Source organism: Mya arenaria, chromosome 14, assembly GCF_026914265.1.
Source record: "Mya arenaria isolate MELC-2E11 chromosome 14, ASM2691426v1".
Classification (NCBI taxonomy): Eukaryota; Metazoa; Mollusca; class Bivalvia; order Myida; family Myidae; genus Mya; species Mya arenaria.
Genome location: NC_069135.1, coordinates 8,937,721 through 8,957,366, shown reverse-complemented (window position 1 = coordinate 8,957,366; position 19,646 = coordinate 8,937,721). Strand labels below are relative to the sequence as shown.

At 41.2% G+C, this 19,646-nt stretch overlaps 1 protein-coding gene across 1 annotated transcript; it reads right to left on the bottom strand.

Moving 5' to 3' along the window:
* Positions 1 to 486: 486 nt before the first annotated feature.
* On the bottom strand, positions 487 to 12,537 carry LOC128217515 (uncharacterized). The gene is made up of 4 exons (XM_052924685.1): positions 12,079 to 12,537; positions 11,494 to 11,612; positions 7,597 to 9,106; positions 487 to 6,255 (listed from the first exon to the last, which is right to left on the bottom strand). The coding sequence occupies exons 1-4, from the start codon at positions 12,535 to 12,537 to the stop codon at positions 487 to 489; spliced, it is 7,857 nt and encodes a 2,618-aa protein (XP_052780645.1).
* Positions 12,538 to 19,646: the final 7,109 nt, after the last annotated feature.

Sequence of the window (19,646 nt, the reverse complement as noted above, 5' to 3'; positions counted from 1 at the left end):
CTGCGTGCTCTAGGTGTATGTATTGTGGTCTAAACACATGTTTTGTATTCTTAATTATTGTATCACTGTATGTGGTTATAAGAAATATGATATCATCCTTAATTCAGAAGACGCAAGGTTTCTCCAAAACGCATGTTTCAATTATTTATTTCTGGGCTTTGACTTAGAGCACTCTCTTGAAATCGTCGTCGTTCCTGAAATAAAATAATTCATTTTAAACGTTACGAACACAAATGTTGTGTTTTTATAACATGTGCTTCAAAGAAAAACTTCATGCGAGTATTACTGTTACTGGTAAAATTATGTTGTTCAGTTAATATATGTTGTTTACCTAACACACACGTCTTTGATATATTCAATAAAACACTCCAAAAAGAAGTCATTGCCGGTTGATATACAATACATAGGTCAAAGAACTCAATACACAATGTCTTTATTCTCTAATTATAATTTGTCACGCAAAATAGTAAATTATGGCACTTACGTCTACCATTTTTCTAGGTAAGGCACCAGCCACCTCACATAGTCGCCACAGCAGACGGCCATCCTCGGATCAAACACGTGCTTCCCGCAGCAGTACGAGTTATAGCCGTAATATTTGGGTTTGACAATGCCGTCACAACAAAGATTGTAGTCGTGGTCGTAGCTGGTCTTGTCGCAACACTTACTGTGCACACCACACTTGCTCTGCACGCGCCCATTACAGCACAGCTGTCTTGAACTGTCAAATACCTTGTCACCACAGCAGCAGTCGTCCCAAGGAACAACTTTTTCTATCATGGTTCCATTGCAGCAAATTCCTCTCTCTGGATTGTAACTTCTTTGTCCACAGCAGAGCGTCCGTAGTCCCAGCCAAGCGTGCTGAATCACCCCATCACAGCAAATGTCGATGCTTGGATCGTAACTACAGCCATCACAACATCTTGTATTTGATGCCCCAAGTTTTGGTTGAGAAACATCGAAAGGCTCATGGGGACAACATATCTCTGTGGTTGGGTTGAAAGTGCCGTTTCCACAACATGCTAAATCACCCGGCTTGTCAACCGCTCGTAATTCATTTACACAGCAGACATGTGTTTTTATGTCGAATGCAATATTTCCACAACAACGAGTGTTCGCCTCCCCAGCGTCTGCCGGTCGCACTATTCCCTCACAGCAGATATAGGTACGCTTATCATAACTTTCCTTTCCGCAACATCGCATATACGCTATATTCGCGGTAAGAGGAGCAGGCTCGCCTTCGCAACACATTTCTGTGGCCGTATTGAATGTTTTGTTTGCACAACAACAGTTATCATCCACGCTTGTCTTTGGAAGAATAGTCAAATCGTCGCAACAAATCTCTGTTGCAGGATCGAATGGATATCTTCCACAGCATCGTGTATTCGGGCCAGCTGGACGATTTTGAATCATATCAATGCAACAAATCTTGGTTACTGGGTTGAACGTTCTATTTCCGCAGCACATATTATCATTGTCGTCATCTTTCCCGACAATTTCATCATCGCAGCAGATGAAACTATTGCTATCGAAGCACTGTTTACCACAACAACTCGTACTTGGTCCGTAGTTTGTACAAGCAACATCTTCACAACACATTTGATTACCTGTGTTCATAGTTACACCACCACAGCACCAGTTTGGATCATCGACAGTTATTTCCACAATCTCATTATTCTGACAACAGAAATGCGTATCACCATCGTAACTTGTACTTCCGCAACATTTAGTATTTTGTTCGTATTTTGGTTGCGGATTTCCATCACAGCATACATGTGTGTTTGTGTTCATTGTTGAGTCACCACAGCAGCAGTTGTCATCGGCATTATCCATCGTGCGAACACCATCTCTACAACACATCTCTGTGTTGGAATTATAGCTTTCTCCGTAACAACATTCACAGGCATCCCCGCCTTCACGAGGCTGAGGCTTTCCGTCACAACATATCTGATTATCGGAGTCCATCGTTGTTTTTCCGCAACAACAATCATCGCTTTCATTTTCCTTTTTGCGTACTTCTCCATCGCAACACAGGTCCAATTCGGTATTCATAGCTTCATCGCCACAACAAGATGCATATTCAATATCACCGCGTGGGGATTTTGGCATTCCATTACAGCAGATGTCACTTTGTGTGTTATAGGTGGTGTTTCCGCAGCAGCAATCATCGTTCTTGTTATTCTTTTGCACGACAATGCCTGAGCAGCACATCTGAGTTTTAGTATCATAGCTTTCATCATCACAGCATGATGTAAACTTGCCGTTAACCAACTCACGAGGTATACCCTCACAACATATTTCGTTTTCAGAGTTGTATGTTGATGACTCGCCACAACAATAGTTATCATCCGACGAAGTTTTATTTCTAAGATAATATCCATCACAGCATACTTGTTTCTCTGGTGAATAGCTTTCTGTGCCACAGCACAAAGTAACATCACCTCGAATCGGAGCAGGAACACCATTGCAGCATACATGTGTTTTCGTGTTGATTGCCCATTGGCCACAGCAACAGTTGTCTTCTGGGTTGGTTTTGCCAATCATTTCGCCGTCACAGCATAAGGCGTTGTCAGAATTAATACTCTGGTTGCCACAGCATCGTGTTTTTTCAAAGTCTCCTTGTATTGGTTGAGGATTATTTTCGCAACATACTTCCTCATCAGTATCATACGTCGTCAGACCACAACAACAGTCGTCGCTCTCATTCCGCTTTGATCTTAGACCATCTTCACAGCAAAGCATGTCTCTAGTGTCGAAACTCTTTTTAAAGCAACAAGATGTATATTCCTTGTCGTTCACAACAGGCTGTGGCGTATCCTCACAACATATCTCTGTCTCAGTATCAATTGTTGAAATTCCACAACAGCAATCGTCTTCTGGTGACTTTTTCATGATAACTGTCTTGCCACAGCAGACATATGAGTTTGGATCGAAACTGACTTTGTCGCAGCACTGAGTGTCAGGTCCGTACGATGGCTGTGGTGTTGTTCCGTCGCAGCATACCTGGGTCTGGGTATTGTATGTTACTTTGTTACAACAGCAGTTATCTGTTTCGTTCACTTTGGTTTTTATTTTCATATCGTCACAACAAATTTGCTCAATAGAATTGTAACTCTTTTTGCCGCAACATTTTGTTGTCTGTGGGGTGCCTTGTATCTCTTCGACATACTCGCCTTGGCAACATATTTGTGTTTGTGGGTTAAAGGGCTTCTTAATACAGCAGCAATTTGCATCAATTGCGTCCTTTTTAACGACTTCGCCTTCACAACACGCTTGTGTCCTTATGTCATAACTCTCTCGTAAACAGCATCTTGTGAATTCCTTTTCATCATTTCTGATGGGCTGTGGCATATCAATACAACAAACCTCCTTTTCGAGGTCCGCAGTAGTATTTCCACAGCAACAGTTATCTGAACTACTTTTCTTTGGACGAACTTCGCCGTCACAACACATTTCAGATTTAGTGTTGTAACTATTTTCCCCACAACAAGTCATAAACTTTCCACCTGGCTGCGTGACATGATTACAGCATATTTGTTTGTCTGCCGTTATGGCGTTGTTACCACAACATGTATCATCAGAGTTGCTGTTCTTCATGTAAACAATCATATCGCAGCATATTTGCGTGTCATCATTGTAACTTATTTCACCGCAACATTTCGTATTATCTGAATACTTAGGCTGGGGTGTGGTACCTTGGCAACATACTTGTCTAACCGTATTTATTGTAGACGTTTCACCGCAACAACAATTATCATCTTCGTCTTGCTTCATTCTTAAATCTCCCGCCTTACAACAAAGCATTGTTACAGGATCATAACTAGCATATCCGCAACACATAGTCTCATCCCCTGCGACAGAGTTCTGTGGAACACCATCACAGCAGATTTGGCTGTTGGTATTAAATGTTGTGTTTCCACAGCATGCATTGTCTCCGATGTCCGTTTTTGGAACAAGATGTCCACTGCAGCATAAATATTCTCGCATATCGAAACTTATATCTTTACAACAATCTGTGTACTCCTTGCCACCAACCAATACTTGAGAATTTCCATTACAGCAGATCTCCGAGTCTGTGTTAATAGTCGACATTGATCCACAACAACAATCGTCGTCAATATCCTTCTTTGTCCGGATGCCATTTCCACAGCACATGTTTGTTTCACTGTCATATGATGTAGTTCCACAACAAGCAGTCTTTTCTCCGTATAATGGCTGCGGTACGCCGCTGCAACATATCTGAACACCAATATCCATCGTAGTATCACCACAACAACAGTTATCATCAATATCTGTTTTGTTTCTTAACTGACCTTCACAGCACATTTCGATGGATGGATCATAGCTCAGCATACCGCAACACCTCGTGTCTCTTCCAGCCATGGCAGGTCTTGGAAACATTCCTTGACAACAAACTTCACTGTCTGTATTGTAAGTGTCGTTCTTTCCACAACAGCAATTATCGTCCTCTGAACGTTTCTTTACGACTTCAATGCCGCAGCAAATGAACCTTTTAGCGTTATAACTCTCAAAACCACAGCATTTTGTTTCGTCCCCGTAAGAGGTTTGAGGGAAATCATTGCAACAAATTTGTTTCTTAGTATTGATTGTTGTATTTCCACAACAGCAGTTATCATCCTTGTCGGGTTTTGGAATTAAATCCCCTCTGCAGCACATATCTTGATCAGGGTCATATGAAATTCTTCCGCAACACATAGTATTTGGTCCTTTTCTTCCTTGAGGCATGTCTATGCAGCAGATTTGTGTTCCTGTGTTAAATGTTTTGTTGCCACAGCAGAAATCATCTTCAGGATTAGATTTTATTCGTATGTCTCCGTTGCAGCACACATGAGTATCCATGTCAAAACTTTGATCTCTACAACACGTTGTTCTAGGTCCATACAATGTTTGTGGGTTATTTTCGCAACATATTTGTGACGCTGTGTTAAGAGTTGTCGATCCACAACAGCAATCATCGTCTTTTTCTTCCTTTGCAATAAGTGTATTCATATCACAGCAGAGGAAGTTTTCAAATATATAGCTGTCATTTCCACAACATTTCGTAAGCCCGTTTGACGCTCGTACATGGGGAACACCTTCGCAGCAAATATCATCTCTTGTATTAAATGTCTGTGAGTCACCACAACACCAATTGTCGCCTGGATTTCCAAGCTTTCGAAGTTCGTAATCTTCACAACACACCATTTCACTTGGGTCAAAGCTTTGCATTCCACAGCACATGGTTTGTGGTCCAGCGACTTTGTCTGCTGGCATACCATTGCAGCAGACCTGAGAAACGGTGTTTATTGTCGTTGAGCCACAACAACAATCATCATCAGCAGCAGCCTTTATAACAATATCTTTATCACAACAGATATGCGAGGATATATCATAAGGTTTTCCGTCACAACAATCACACATTTCTCCACCAACTCTGTCAACAACTTTTCCACTACAACAGTATTCTGTGTCAATGTTATATGTAGTGTCACCACAACAACCATTGTCATTAGTATCTGTCTTTTGTCTGACGACTCCATCACAACACAATTGATTCACAGTATCGAAACTGACCTGCCCGCAACATGAAGTTTCACTGTCAACGTATAAGTCTTGAACATAACCAGAACAACATGTTTTCTTTGTTGGATTCATTGTTCTATTTCCACAGCAACAATCATCATCTTCATCATCCTTCTCAATGACACGTTCGTTACAGCATATATGCGAAGACGCATCATAACTTTCTTTCTCACAGCATTTTGTATTATCACCTCCAACCTTCGGTTTAGGATATAGGCCCTGGCAGCAAATTTCATCTTCCGTATTCATTGTTGTATCGCCACAACAACAATTGTCTTTCCTGTTACGTTTTTCTATTATGCTCCTATCACAACACATATAGTCCCGAGAATCAAAAGAAACGGCCCCACAACATCGGGCTCTGGACAAACCACCGACAGCTTCTTGAGGGTATTTACCGTCACAACATATCTCTGTGGTTGTGTCATACGTTTCCTCACCGCAGCACCAGTTGTCGGAATAGTTGCTTTTAAGCCTCAGTTCACGGAAGCAACAAATATGTGAAGATGGATCATAACTTGTAGTGTCGCAGCACATTGTGTTATCAGATGCTACCAAGTCTTGAGGGTTGTTGTTGCAGCACATCTGCAAGGCGGTATTTAATGTTGATGAACCACAGCAACAGTTGTCATTTTCATCAACCTTGTCGCGAACACCGTTTTCACAGCAAATCTGTAAACGTGTGGAATAACTGTCGCTTCCACAGCAAGAGCAAAAAGCTCCGTCAATTCGTGGACGTGGTATTTCATTACAACATATCTCATTTTCTGTGTTGAACGTTGCTGATCCACAAATGCAGTCGTCATTTTCATTCCTTTTAAGTACTAACTTAAAACCATCACATATGTATCTGCGTGGGTTGTAACTTGTTTTGTGACAGCACATTGTGTTCGGCCCAACTTTGTCTTGCGGCGCCCCTTCGCAGCATACTTGGGTTTCCGTATTTATAGTTGAATCACCACAACAACAGTTGTCATCAGGATTTTGTTTTTTCATTAAATCGCTTCCATCACAGCATATATATTCAGAGGAATCATAACTCTCGCGTAAGCAGCATTTTGTAAATAGACCATTATAGGGCTGTGGAGTGTCAATGCAGCATACTTGCGCGGGTGTGTAGAAAGTGGTATTTCCACAGCAACAGTCGTCACTAGTGTTTGCTTTCTGAACTATGTTACCTGGTTCGCAACATATACCTGTGAAAGAATTGTAACTTTCCTTTCCACAACATTTAGCGTATTTATCGCCAGTGGCCGACTGCGGTTCTCCTTCACAGCATATATCTTCGTCTGCATTCATTGTTTTACTTCCGCAGCAACAGTCATCCGTCCGCTTTCTCTTATCCCTTACTTCACTATTGCAACATATTTGGTTTCTCAAGTTAAAACTTTTTTGTAAGCAGCAATCGTAGTTATCGAGTGGACCAGGCTGGATAACGCCATCACAACATATTTCTGTTTCAGAATCCATCGTTGTGTCACCACAACAACAGTCGTCGTCTGTCCCATTTTTCTGCACGATTTCATGGTTGCAGCAGACGTGCGTGACTGTGTTATAACTTTCTAAACTACAGCATCTCGTTTCGGTTCCCTTTAAAGGTTGTGGAATTATGCCATCGCAACAAATATCATTATCTGAATCATAGGTAGTATTTCCACAACAGGCGTTATCTTTATCTTTCTGTTTAACTACAATATTCTGATTACAGCACATATTCGTGTCCGAGTTGTAGCTATCATACCCACAACATCTCGCTGATTCACCACCAACAGCCTCACGAACATACTTCCCTCCACAACATATCTGATTTGCCGTATTATATGATTTCATATCGCAGCAACAGTCATCGCTTCTATTTGTTTTGTCAATAATAACACCCTCACAACATATTTGTGTGACAGGATTGTAGCTCTGATTGAGACAGCATCTTGTGCCCGGGCCGTAAGAACCTTGAGGCATTCCGTCACAGCAAACATGTGTCTGCGAGCTAGTAGTAGTATCCCCGCAACATACATTATCGTCATCATTAGCCTTGTCTCTGACTCCGTCGTAGCAACAAAGTTGTTTATCTTGATCGAAGCTTGTTTTTCCACAACAAGCTGCGTTTCCATTTTTGTCCTGTGGTGTGTTGTCACAGCATATTTCGTCATCAGTATTCATAGAAGTGTCGCCGCAACAGCAGTTGTCATCATTTTTCCTTTTTTTGTTCATTTTTTCTCTACTGCAACATATGATGTCATCAAAATCATAGCTCACATTGTGACAGCAATGAGTGTTTGGACCTTGCAACGGTGCCGGGTTGAAGTGACAACATATTTCTGTGTTTGTGTTGATTGTTGTTTCACCACAGCAGCAGTTGTCGTCCGGATGCTTTTTCTGGCGTACTTGTCCTCCGTCACAGCAAATACTTTGGTCAAAGTCATAGCTTTGGTACAGACAACAACTTGTCTTGTCTCCGAATTTCGGCTGAGGTACTCCCATACAACAAACTTCAAGGTCGACATTGATAGTTGTATTTCCGCAACAGCAGTTGTCTCCCTCGTCGGCTTTTTGAACAACGACAAAATTGTCGCAACATATGCCTGTAACTTTGTTATAACTGACAGAACCACAACAGTCAGTGATACCATCACCAAACAAAGGCTGTGGTACGCCTTCACAACATATTTCATCCACAGTGTTCATGGTTATACCCCCACAGCAGGCGTTGTCACCGGGATCCTTGGATCGAATAGTTTCGTTACAGCATATTTCCTTATCCAAGTCAAATGACACGCTACCACAACAGTCATGCGTATTGTACTGGCCTTTCTGGGGACTACCCATGCAACATATTTGAGTTTGCGTCTTAAACGTATTGTTATCGCCACAACAGCAGTCGTCTGACGGATTGTTCTTTTCGCGGACATTGCCATCGCAGCAAATGAACATCTTTGAATCGTAACTCACAAGTCCGCAACATTTATATCTATCATTTTCTTTGGGTTGAGGTTCTGTACCTTGGCAACATATCTGACTCTTTGTATTCATTGTTTTGTCACCGCAACAACAATCATCTTCTGTGTTGTTTTTAGTTATAATAGTTTTACCACAGCACATTTCCATTCTTGAGTCAAAAGCCCCCTGTTCGCAACAACGGCTGTATTCTCCACCATCTTTGATAACAATGTGTTTTCCTTCACAGCACATTTCCTCATCAATATTGTAAGATTTACCGTCACAACACCATGTGTCAGACTGTTTTGTTTTATCGATTACTTTACCTTTACAGCATATCTGAGTTAGTGGGTTGAAAGTTTGATTGAGACAACACTGTGTCGTTGGGCCGTATGACGGTTGTGGCATACCGTCGCAACATAGATGACTGCCCGCTTTCATGGTTGTATCTCCACAACAACAATCATCATCTGTGTCTGCTTTATCTCTTATCTCATTATTGCAGCACATCTGCGAAACAGTGTCAAAACTGTGACCTACGCAGCACGACGTCTTGTTGCCGTTTACTAATTCGTCTGGACTTCCACTACAACAAATTTCAGATACTGCATTGAATGTCGTATGACCACAGCAGCAGTTGTCATCTATATGTTTCTTTTGATTTATATCGCCTCTACTACAACACAAAAAGTTGTCGGCATCATAGCTGACTTTGTGGCAGCATTGTGTGTTCGGTCCTTTTCGGTCCTGCGGTTTACCCTCACAGCATATTTGTGCAATGGTGTTCATTGTTTCGGAACCACAACAACAATTATCATCGATATGTTCCTTTGGCAATATATTTTCATCATCGCAGCATATGTAGTTAATGGAGTCATAACTTTGTTTACCACAACATTTCGCTAATGGACCTTCCTTAGGCTGTGGGATATTATCGCAGCATATCTCATTTGCAACAGTTATTGATGTATCCCCACAACAACAGTCATCTGTGTTATTTCGTTTCCCCCTTACCATATTATCACAACAAATGCTTGTTTCTGTGTTGTAGCTTTCACGGCCACAACAATTCGGAAAATCTCCTTTCTTTTCTTGGGGTGTATCAATGCAACACATCTCCTCATATGTATTGAAAGTTGTATTTCCGCAGCAGCCATTATCTTTTTTATCTTTTTTATCTCGCACACCATCGTTGCAGCAAATCTGGTCTAATAAATTATAAGATTCACCAAAGCAACAATCGTGTGTAGCTGGCGTTCCTTCATGTACCGTGTCATCGCAACACATGTGTGTTGCTGTGTTGTATGTGTCCTGGCCACAACAGCAATCATCGGAAGAATCTTCTTTTTCTAACATAGTTTCATTGCAACAGAGAAACTTAGAAGGATTGTAACTTACTGGACTCTCTAAGTTGCAACACATTGTATTCGGTCCAAAGCTTTCTTGTGGCATCCATCCGTCACAACAAACTTCGTAAGGAGTGGTCATAGTTGTGGCCCCACAGCAGCAGTTATCGCTTTCGTTCCGTTTAAGTTTTATTTCATCGTCACAACAAAGATGTGTTTCAAAATTATAACTGTGAAGACCACAACATCTGTATTTATCGCTTGGGGCAGGTTGCACAGTTATTCCTTCACAACATATCTGGTTGGCAGTGTTCATTGGAAATCCGTTACAACATGAATTATCATTTATATCTGTTTTGTTAATTACCTTATTCAAACAACATAATTGAGTTGCTGGATTGTAGCTTTGTTGCAAACAACATCTGGTTTCCGGCCCATATGATGGTTGAGGCATTCCGTCACAGCATACTTCACCGGGAGCAAACATCGTTGTGTCGCCACAACAACAATTGTCATCTGGAACCTTAGCTTTTGGCCGAATTTCATCGTGACAGCATATATGTGACCGAGTATCAAAGCAATGCTTTCCGCAGCATGATGTGTACGGTCCACCAACCAATTCCTGTACGTTTTCATCGCAACAAATGTGTTCGTTTGCATTCATTGTGGTGTTTCCGCAACAACAATCATCGTCTTTATTCTTACGGTCATTTAGTGTTCCGTCTCGGCAGCAAACGTGTTCACTTTCAGCGTAGCTTTCATGATGACAACATTTTGTAGATTTGCCTTTCTTTGGACGTCTATGGCCGTCACAACAAACATCCTCTTCAGTATTAATTGTTATATCACCACAGCAACAATTATCTTCGTCATTTTCCTTTTTACGAATACTGTCACCGTCACAACAGATATAATGCTTGGAATTGTAGCTTTCTCGTACGCAACACTTTGTTTCATCCCCGTATGACTGTTGTGGTGTATCCATGCAACAAACCTCTTTCGTCGTATCAAATGTTGTATTTCCACAACACCAATTATCTATGCGGTTCCGTTTAGGAACAACATTTCTGTCACAGCATATCCCGCTGTCTGGGTCGTAGCTTTCTTTTCCGCAACATTTTGTAGCATCATCTGCAACCTTATCCTGTGGCACCCCTTCACAGCAAATCTGGTCCACTGTGTTTATTGTTGTATTTCCACAACAACAATTATCACCAGATACCGCGATTGTCCTTATGTTTTCATCGAAACAACATATTTCTGATTCAATGTTATATGATTGTTCGCCACAACAATCATGAGACTTTATATTTCCGTCACAAACAACCCCGTTACAGCAGATATTTGAATCCGAGTTCATTGGTGCAGAACCGCAACAGGAGTCATCATCTTCGTCATTTTTTTTAACAAGACTTTCTGAACAACATAAAGTTGTCTTTGGGTTGAAGCTTTCTTGATTACAGCATAATGTACTACCATCAAATTTAGGTTGCGGAGAAACGCCATCACAGCATACCTCGTTTTCTGCATTCATAGTTGTGCTACCACAGCAGCAATCGTCATTTTCTCCATCTTTTATAATGACTGTCATGTTACAACAGAGTGCATTGTCAGAGTTATAACTAACTCGTCCACAACATCTTGCTTTATCACCACCAACTGCATTTTGAACAACCACGCCGTCACAACAAATTTCTGTACGGGTGTTGATCGATTTCTCTCCACAACAGCAGTTATCGTCTTCAGCTGTTTTGTTAATTACTCTATTTTCACAACATATTTGTGTGCGAGGATCGAAGCTTTGTTGAAGGCAGCACCTCGTATATTCATCATAAGACGATTGTGGCATTCCATCACAACATATTTCGGTCTGCGCATTCATGGTTGTGTTTCCACAACAACAGTTGTCATCAGGTATATATCGCTTTTGTCTAACTTCTCCATCACAACAAATGGCGCTCGACATAGAAAAGCTTTCATTTCCACAACAGGATGTGTATTCATCGACACGGCTTCGTGGAATGCTGTCACAGCAAATATCATCCTGTGTGTTCATAGTTGTATAACCGCAACAGCAATCATCGTTTTGGTTTCTTTTCTTTATTGTGCTGACAAGACTCAGCATTTCAGTATGGAATTCACAACACAAGTAATTATCCGCATCATAGCTCTCATTATGGCAACATTGAGTATTTGTGCCATATCTAGGTACAGGCACACCCTCACAACATATTTCATCTTTAGTGTTCATGGTCGTTGATCCACAACAACAGTTATCAGAAGAGTTCCTCTTTTCACGAAGGCTATTTCCGTCACAGCATATTTCCTCTAGAGGATCATAACTTTCCCGCATACAACATTTAGTCATAGGACCAAAGCTCGTCTGCGGCGTATCAATGCAACACACCTCATTGGCAGTATTCATTGTTGTATTTCCACAGCAGCAATCGTCCCCATTATTTCTTGATTGTCGCAATTCCTCGTCGTCACAGCACACAGAATTATCCATATCATACGAGTTCTTTCCACAGCATTTCCATACGCTCTTTTTATCAAAAAGTTGTGGTCTACCGTCACAACATAGTTCTTTATTTGCGTCAAACGTTGTATTTCCGCAGCATCCATCATCCTGGGAATCTTTTTTCGATATGACATCGCCATCACAACACATTTCGTTTAGCATGTCGAAACTTTCGGTTAAGCAACAATCTGTCCTGTCACCGCCCTTTCGTACTCTTGGATTTCCTAAACAGCAAATTTCGTTGCGCGAATTAATGGATGTGTCGCCGCAGCAACAGTCATCCGATTCGTCTCGTTTTGCAACGATAGCCTCATTGCAACATATGTCGTCTGCTGGGTCATAACTTTCGTAACCACAACATTTGCACGCCTCACCACCCTTCCTCTTAGCTGGCACCATACCCTGACAACAAACTTCAACCACGGGGTTAAACGTAAAGTCTTTTCCACAGCAACAAGTGTCATCTGTACTGTTTTTCGTTCTTACACCATCGTCACAACATATTTCACTGTTTGAATTGTAGCTTACATCTAAACAACACTTAGTAGCATCCTCCGTCTTTGGCTGAGGATTTCCAATACAACACACTTCGTTTTCTGTGTTTATTGTTGTGTTACCACAACAGGCATTATCAGATTCATCAGATTTTGCTGTTACTTTATCATGGCAACACATGTGCGTTTTTGGATTATAACTGATGTGGTCGCAACATTTTGTGACGGGTTGATATCTAGGTTGCGGCGTTCCTTGACAACAAACCTCCTCAGATGCGTCCATAGTTGTATCACCACAGCAGCAGTCGTCACTTTCGTCACGTTTTATTACCATCTCATTATCACAACACAAATGCGTCTTGGTGCTCATACTCTTATCTCCGCAACAGGTTGTGAACTCCTTACCGCCTGTTTTAAGATCACGCACCTTATCGCCACAGCAGATTTGCATGGTTGTATCAAATGATTTGTCTTTACAGCAGCAGTCGTCCGATGCGTCAGTTTTCTCAATGATTTTACCATCGCAACACAAATGTGTATTTGGATCAAAGCTTTTTTCTCCGCAACATTCTGTTTCTGGTCCATAAGATATGGCCCTTTTTCCTGCGCAGCATATTTCATCTGGAGTCTTAATTGTTAAATCACCACAACAACAATTATCGTCCGGCCGATTCTTTGATCGCAGATATTCCCCATCGCAGCAAATTTCTTTATCAGGATCAAAACTCTCCGTCTTACAACAAAGTGTTTTATTTTTTGCAACTGCATCACACGTTTCATCGTTGCAACATATTTCTTTCTTTGTATCGATAGTTTTGTTACCACAGCACCAGTTATCTTTGGGATTGTCTTTGTTATAAATCAGATTTTCACAACAAACCTGTGTTTCTGAATCGAATGCAACATCAACGCAGCATTTGGATTTATCTCCATTTGGTTTCTCCTGCGGTGTTCCATCGCAACATATTTCTGTATCTGTATGTATTGTTGTTTCTCCACAACAACAGTTGTCGGATGGGTTTCGTTTCAAAATCCTTTTCCCATTACAACACATGTGCGTGTTTTTGTTGTAGCTCCCTATGCCACAACAATCGTCATTCTGGCCACCAGGTTGAGGCACACCTTCACAACATATCTCTAATTGTGTATTAATTGTTACGTTTCCACAGCAACAGTCATCTTTATCACTTTTCTTGTTGCGCACAGCTTGGTCACAACATATTTCCGATGTACTTTCGAAGCTAACATCACCACAGCACTTAGTGTTTGGTCCTGTCTTTGGCTGTGGAACGTCGTTACAGCATACCTCCGTTTCGGTGTCGTAGGTTGTGCAACATCCACAACACCAGTTGTGATTAGGCTTTTCCTTTGAAATAGGCATATCATCTTCACAACACACATGCGTTTTAGGTTTATAGCTTACACTTCCACAACATCTGAAGAAATCGTTTCCAGGTGCTGGTTGGGGCTTAGCATGACAACATATCTCTTCATCGACGGTCATTGTCGTATCTCCACAGCAGCAGTCATCACTGGTATTTCTCTTAATTCTAACAGTTTCGTCACAGCACATTTCCGTATCAGGATTATAGCTGGACTGTGCACAACATTTCGTTTTGTCTCCAGCAGTTCGTTTGCATGATACACCATCACAACAAATCCTTTGTTTTGCATTCATGGTAGTTGAACCACAACAAGAATCATCTTTGGTTTCTTTATCTCTTGTTTCTCCATCACAGCAAAGTTTTGAACGTGTATCATAAGCCACATTCGCGCAACATGAGCTGAACTCTCCAGCACGGGGAGGCTTATCAACAGGCATACCCTCACAGCAAAGTTGCGACTTTGTGTAAAATGTTTTATTTCCGCAACAACAGTCGTCGATATCATTTGTTTTGTCAAACAACATTAGGTCACAACACATGTGTTTCTTTGGATCGTAACTCACCGAGCTGCAACATTGTGTTTTGTCTCCAGCGACCTTATTGCAAGGTGTACCTTCACAACAGAGTTCTGAGCTTGTATCCATGGTAGTTTTGCCACAACAAGCATTATCACCTGACTCTGCGGTTGGGGTAAGATTAATGCCATCACAACAAAGGAAGTCGTTTTCGTCATAACTCACAAACTGGCAACATTTAGTATTTGAACCGTCTTCAAGGGGCTGTGGAACTCCATTACAGCACATTTCCGTTTGTGTGTTCATTGTTGTTTCCCCACAACAACAGTCGTCTTCTTGCTTATTTGGTCGTTTATTTCTAATCAATTCATCGCAACAAATGGCCACAACAGAATCATACGACTTTGAACCGCAACATTTGGTATAATTACCATTAATCAATGGTTGAGAAGTTTCGTCACAGCATATATCTAATCTTGAATTTGATGTTTCCTGCCCGCAACAGCAGTCATCACCAGGTTTTGACATTGGCCTTATCTCCTGGTTTTTGCAGCACACATGTGTTCTTGTGTCATAGCTAGCAGCTCCACAACAGTCAGTATAATCATCATACTTTGTACAGCTTACCCCAGAACAGCAAAATTCAGTCTGGGTGTTGATGGTTGTATTTCCACAGCAACAGTTGTCATCGACATCTGCTTTCATAGTTAGCTCTTCGATACAACAAAGGAAATTGTTTTCATCAAAGCTCGTAGTTCCACAACACTTTGTTGGACCAGTATACAATGGCTGCTTTGTTGTCCCTTGACAGCAAATGTCAGTCCTTGAATCGAAAGTTCCGCTTCCACAGCAACAATCGTCCTCATCTTCGTCTTTATCACGCACCCCGTTGTCACAACATATCTGCTTTATAGGATTATAGCTTATTTTCCCGCAGCACTTTGTTTTAAATTGCCCAAGGTAGGCTTCCTGTACCTCCATGTCGCAACATATTTCTGTTTTTGAATTCATTGGCTTCTTTCCGCAACAACAGTTGTCCGAGCTGTTGCGCTTCGGTACCTTATCACCATCACAACAGAGAGTATCTTCTGGATTAAAGCTCTTCTTACCACAACACATCGTCTCGGAGCCAACAATGTCCTGTGGCACCCCATCACAGCAAACTTGCGTCGCAACATTCATTGTTGTATCACCACAACAGCAATCGTCATCGTCATTTTTCTTCTTGGTTATCTCCTCATTACAGCACATGGATTTTTGTCTATCGTAACTTTGATCTTCGCAGCAATCAGTGTGGTCTCCAAAGTTCTTACAAACCGTTCCTTCACAGCAGAATTGGCGTTTAGAATTTATAGTTTTATTTCCACAGCACACATCATCCTTTGACTCTATTTTAGCTACAAGCATTGAATTGCAACAAAGGTAGAGACTTTCGTCGTAGCTTTTCATGCCGCAGCATAAAGTTAACCCTTCAAACAATTCCTGTGGTACGCCATTGCAACAGATATGTGATTCAGAGTTCATCGTTGAACTACCACAACAACAGTTATCATCAGAGTTTTCTTTGTCTCGCAATTCACTTCCGTCACAGCAAATCTGATTTGCAGGGTTGTAGCTTTCATGCATACAGCACTTGCATTTCTTTCCTGCTCCTTTTCTGTCCCGTACTTCTCCAATGCAACAAATTTGCGTTTCTGTATTAATAGATTTATTACCACAGCAACAATCATCATTTTCGTTCGTTTTCGGTTTAATTGACATATCGTCACAGCAAATTTCTGATATCGAGTCATAACTTTTTTCTTTGCAACATTTTGTAAAATGGCCATTTTTCTTTTCTTGCGGAACGCCATCACAACAAATCTGGTTGGCAGTGGTCATTGTGGTGTCTCCACAACAGCAGTCATCCGTTGCACTGGCTTTAGTTACAATTTCCTTGTCACAACATAATTCATAACGCATGTCAAAAGCAGACACGTCACAACATTGCCCAAATTCTATATTGTCAACAGCCGAAGGCTCGCCCTTACAGCAGATTTCTTCATTTGTGTTGATCGTCGTTTTACCACAGCAACCATTATCGTTAGGCTTTCCATTACGTTTCTCTCGCACCTTTTCCTCGCAACACAAGTGTGTGTCCGCGTTGTAGCTTTCGTCTTTACAACATCGGGTGTTGTCTCCAAGAATGGGCGACGGCTGTCCGCTGCAGCAAATGTGTGTCTTAGTATTCATTGTCTTTTTCCCACAACACCAGTTATCGCCCGGTTGCTCAATGCTGATAACTTTATCCCCACAACAGATAAATGTGTCGGCGTTGTAACTTTTTGTTCCACAGCATTGTGTGTTTGATCCTTTGAGGGGCTGAGGTTTATTGTCGCAGCAAATGCCATCATTTGTATTGAAGGTCTTGTCTCCACAACAGCAGTTGTCATTGTCGACTGTTTTCTTAACGACACGAGTACCATCACAGCATAGTTTACTATTTAAATCATAAGGTTTGTCCTCGCAACACCGCAAATCTGTGCCAATTGACTGACTGTACACTTTACCCCCGCAGCAAACAGCAGTCGTATAATCGTAGCTTTCATCTGCACAGCACCGTGTACTTTGCGGGTAATATTGACCACGTTTACCCTCACAACAAACAGATGTTTTGGTATCAAATGTTTCATTATCCCCACAACACGCATTGTCCGATTCTTCAGTCTTCTTCCTCAAATTACCTTCGCAGCACATATGTGTTTTTGCGTTGTAACTGTTTTTTCCACAACACATTGTATAAAGAAAGCCGCCTTCAAGTTTCTGTATTTTACCATCACAGCAAAGATGGGTTGTAGAGTCGAAACTTTCAGTATCACAGCATTGCGTCCCCCGCATGTATAGGGTCTGCTTATTATCGTTACAACAAATATGTTTCCTTGGGTCGATGGATTTATTTGCACAGCAGCAACTGTCATCTCTGTCTGTCTTTGGAATAATGGTCTTATCGTCACAACATAGCTCTTTGTTCGTCATATAACTTTGATCACCGCAACACCGGGTGTAATCTCTGTCCGTGATCGGTTGTATAACTCCATCGCAGCATAAACTGTTATCTGGGTCCATGTTTTTATTTGCACAGCACTGCGACGTCGGACCACTCGCCCTTGATTGAAGAAAATCATTGCAGCATATTTTGTTGTTTGGATCGAAAGGCTTGCCATCACAGCAGCATGTCACATTTCCAGCTATAGCGTCGAACATTTTTCCGCGACAACACACTTTCTCATTCTCGTCGAATCGTGGCTTTGGATGACCGTATTTACAATCATAACAGTTTGGGTGAAATGGTTCCGGGTACAGCATTCCTATTGTAAAAAAAACATTACAGCCATTTTTATTTTAAATTGTGCTTTATCGAAACCTTAACTAATCAACTACAGGGCGAGACATCAGCCAAAACAGTGGGCTGTTTTTTGCGAACGGATCAAAGTCTAACATGTATTGAACGTGACCAGATTGTCACAACACAACATAGTTACTGCAAGGACGCACCAAGTGGTCAAATATTCAAAAATCAACCATGTTAAATAGCACAAGACAAGGGCCCACACGACAATGAACTTGTCATACATAAATATTATACTTACCACCACAGCAAAACTGGTTGAGAGGATCATAGCTAGAATTTCCACAACAGTGTGTGTATTGTCCGACCTTTGGTTGAACCTAAAAAACATTAATTCTGTTAACACCAAGTAGGAAATCACAACATAAATGAAAACTTGTTTACTGCAAATGATGTCAATTCTATGACGATGACTGTTATCATTTTATGAATGGTATATATCCTCTTTCATCATTGGTATTAACGTGGTAACATGACAATCGATATTAGGTAATATACATTAGCAATAATCGATATTCTTCGGCAAAAAATAGATTTTGTGCAAACAACCCCGCCCGCGAAACAGGACATGACGTCATTTCCGTTGCATGCGGCATGTGGCCAAAATAGAATTGACGTCAGAGACTTTATTTGGGAAAATATACATACTTTAGGGAAATCATCTTTATCACACTTGCAGATTGATAAAATCTGTGAAAAATTCGTTTTATTGGCCATATTGGTGTGACTACAAATGGTATTCACGTCGAGTATGTCTCGATGAAAATATGTTTGTGCATGGTCGTTCAAACGGTATATACATTTTCGAAGATGTCTATCAAACGCTTAGGTATATTAAGTACATAGTTCAAGTAGATTTAAATTGAAACAAATACAACGAAAAACATTATTCAGTCAAAATCCATGTAGTCACTCACCACTCCAGAACAGCAGACGCTGGAACGCTGATCATAAGCGGTGTAACAGCAGCACTTGGTATAATCGCCAGCGAACTTGTTATGCGGGGTGCCGCTCTTGCAGCACACCGACTTCTCTGGGTCTATGGCAGTTACGCCACAACACTGTGTTCGACTTCCGGCTACCAGAGGGTTCACCACCCACAAGCAACAGATCTCCTTTGTTCGGTTGTAAACTTGCAGACCGCATCGGCTCACTAGATAAAAAGGTCACCTTTAGTTGATTGACACTAAATTCTGACTTTCAAACTTAGCGTCAAACTTGGGCTATAGGTCAAAAGACGAACATTTTTTAAACATAGATATTAAACCTTGAAGATTGATCTAATTGTGAAGTATTTTGCTTTTTAGAAATTTATGTTAAATACAACACGAATAAGTGCAAGAAGCAATGTGTAAATCTCAACTTACGTTTCGGTGGCGGAATCGGTGGATCTGAAATAGAAACGACAGAATACCATTGTATAAATGCTACCGGTGATTATATTCTATTAAAAATGAATACTAGGAAATCGATAATT

Coding starts and splice junctions, on each gene's coding strand:
- LOC128217515 (XM_052924685.1), bottom strand. CDS start 12,537: ATGTGTTGTGATGGCGATGTCATATCGAAAAAAGATTCCCAGGATGAT. Junction 9,107..11,493: donor AAGCAAGATGTTGTGGACGA/GTTAGTTATAAC, acceptor AATTTGTTGTAG/TGGAAGTCCAGACGAATTAG. Junction 6,256..7,596: donor AGGCTAATGATGACGATAAT/GTATGTTGCGGG, acceptor ACACGTTTACAG/ATTTGCTGTGAAAACGGTGT.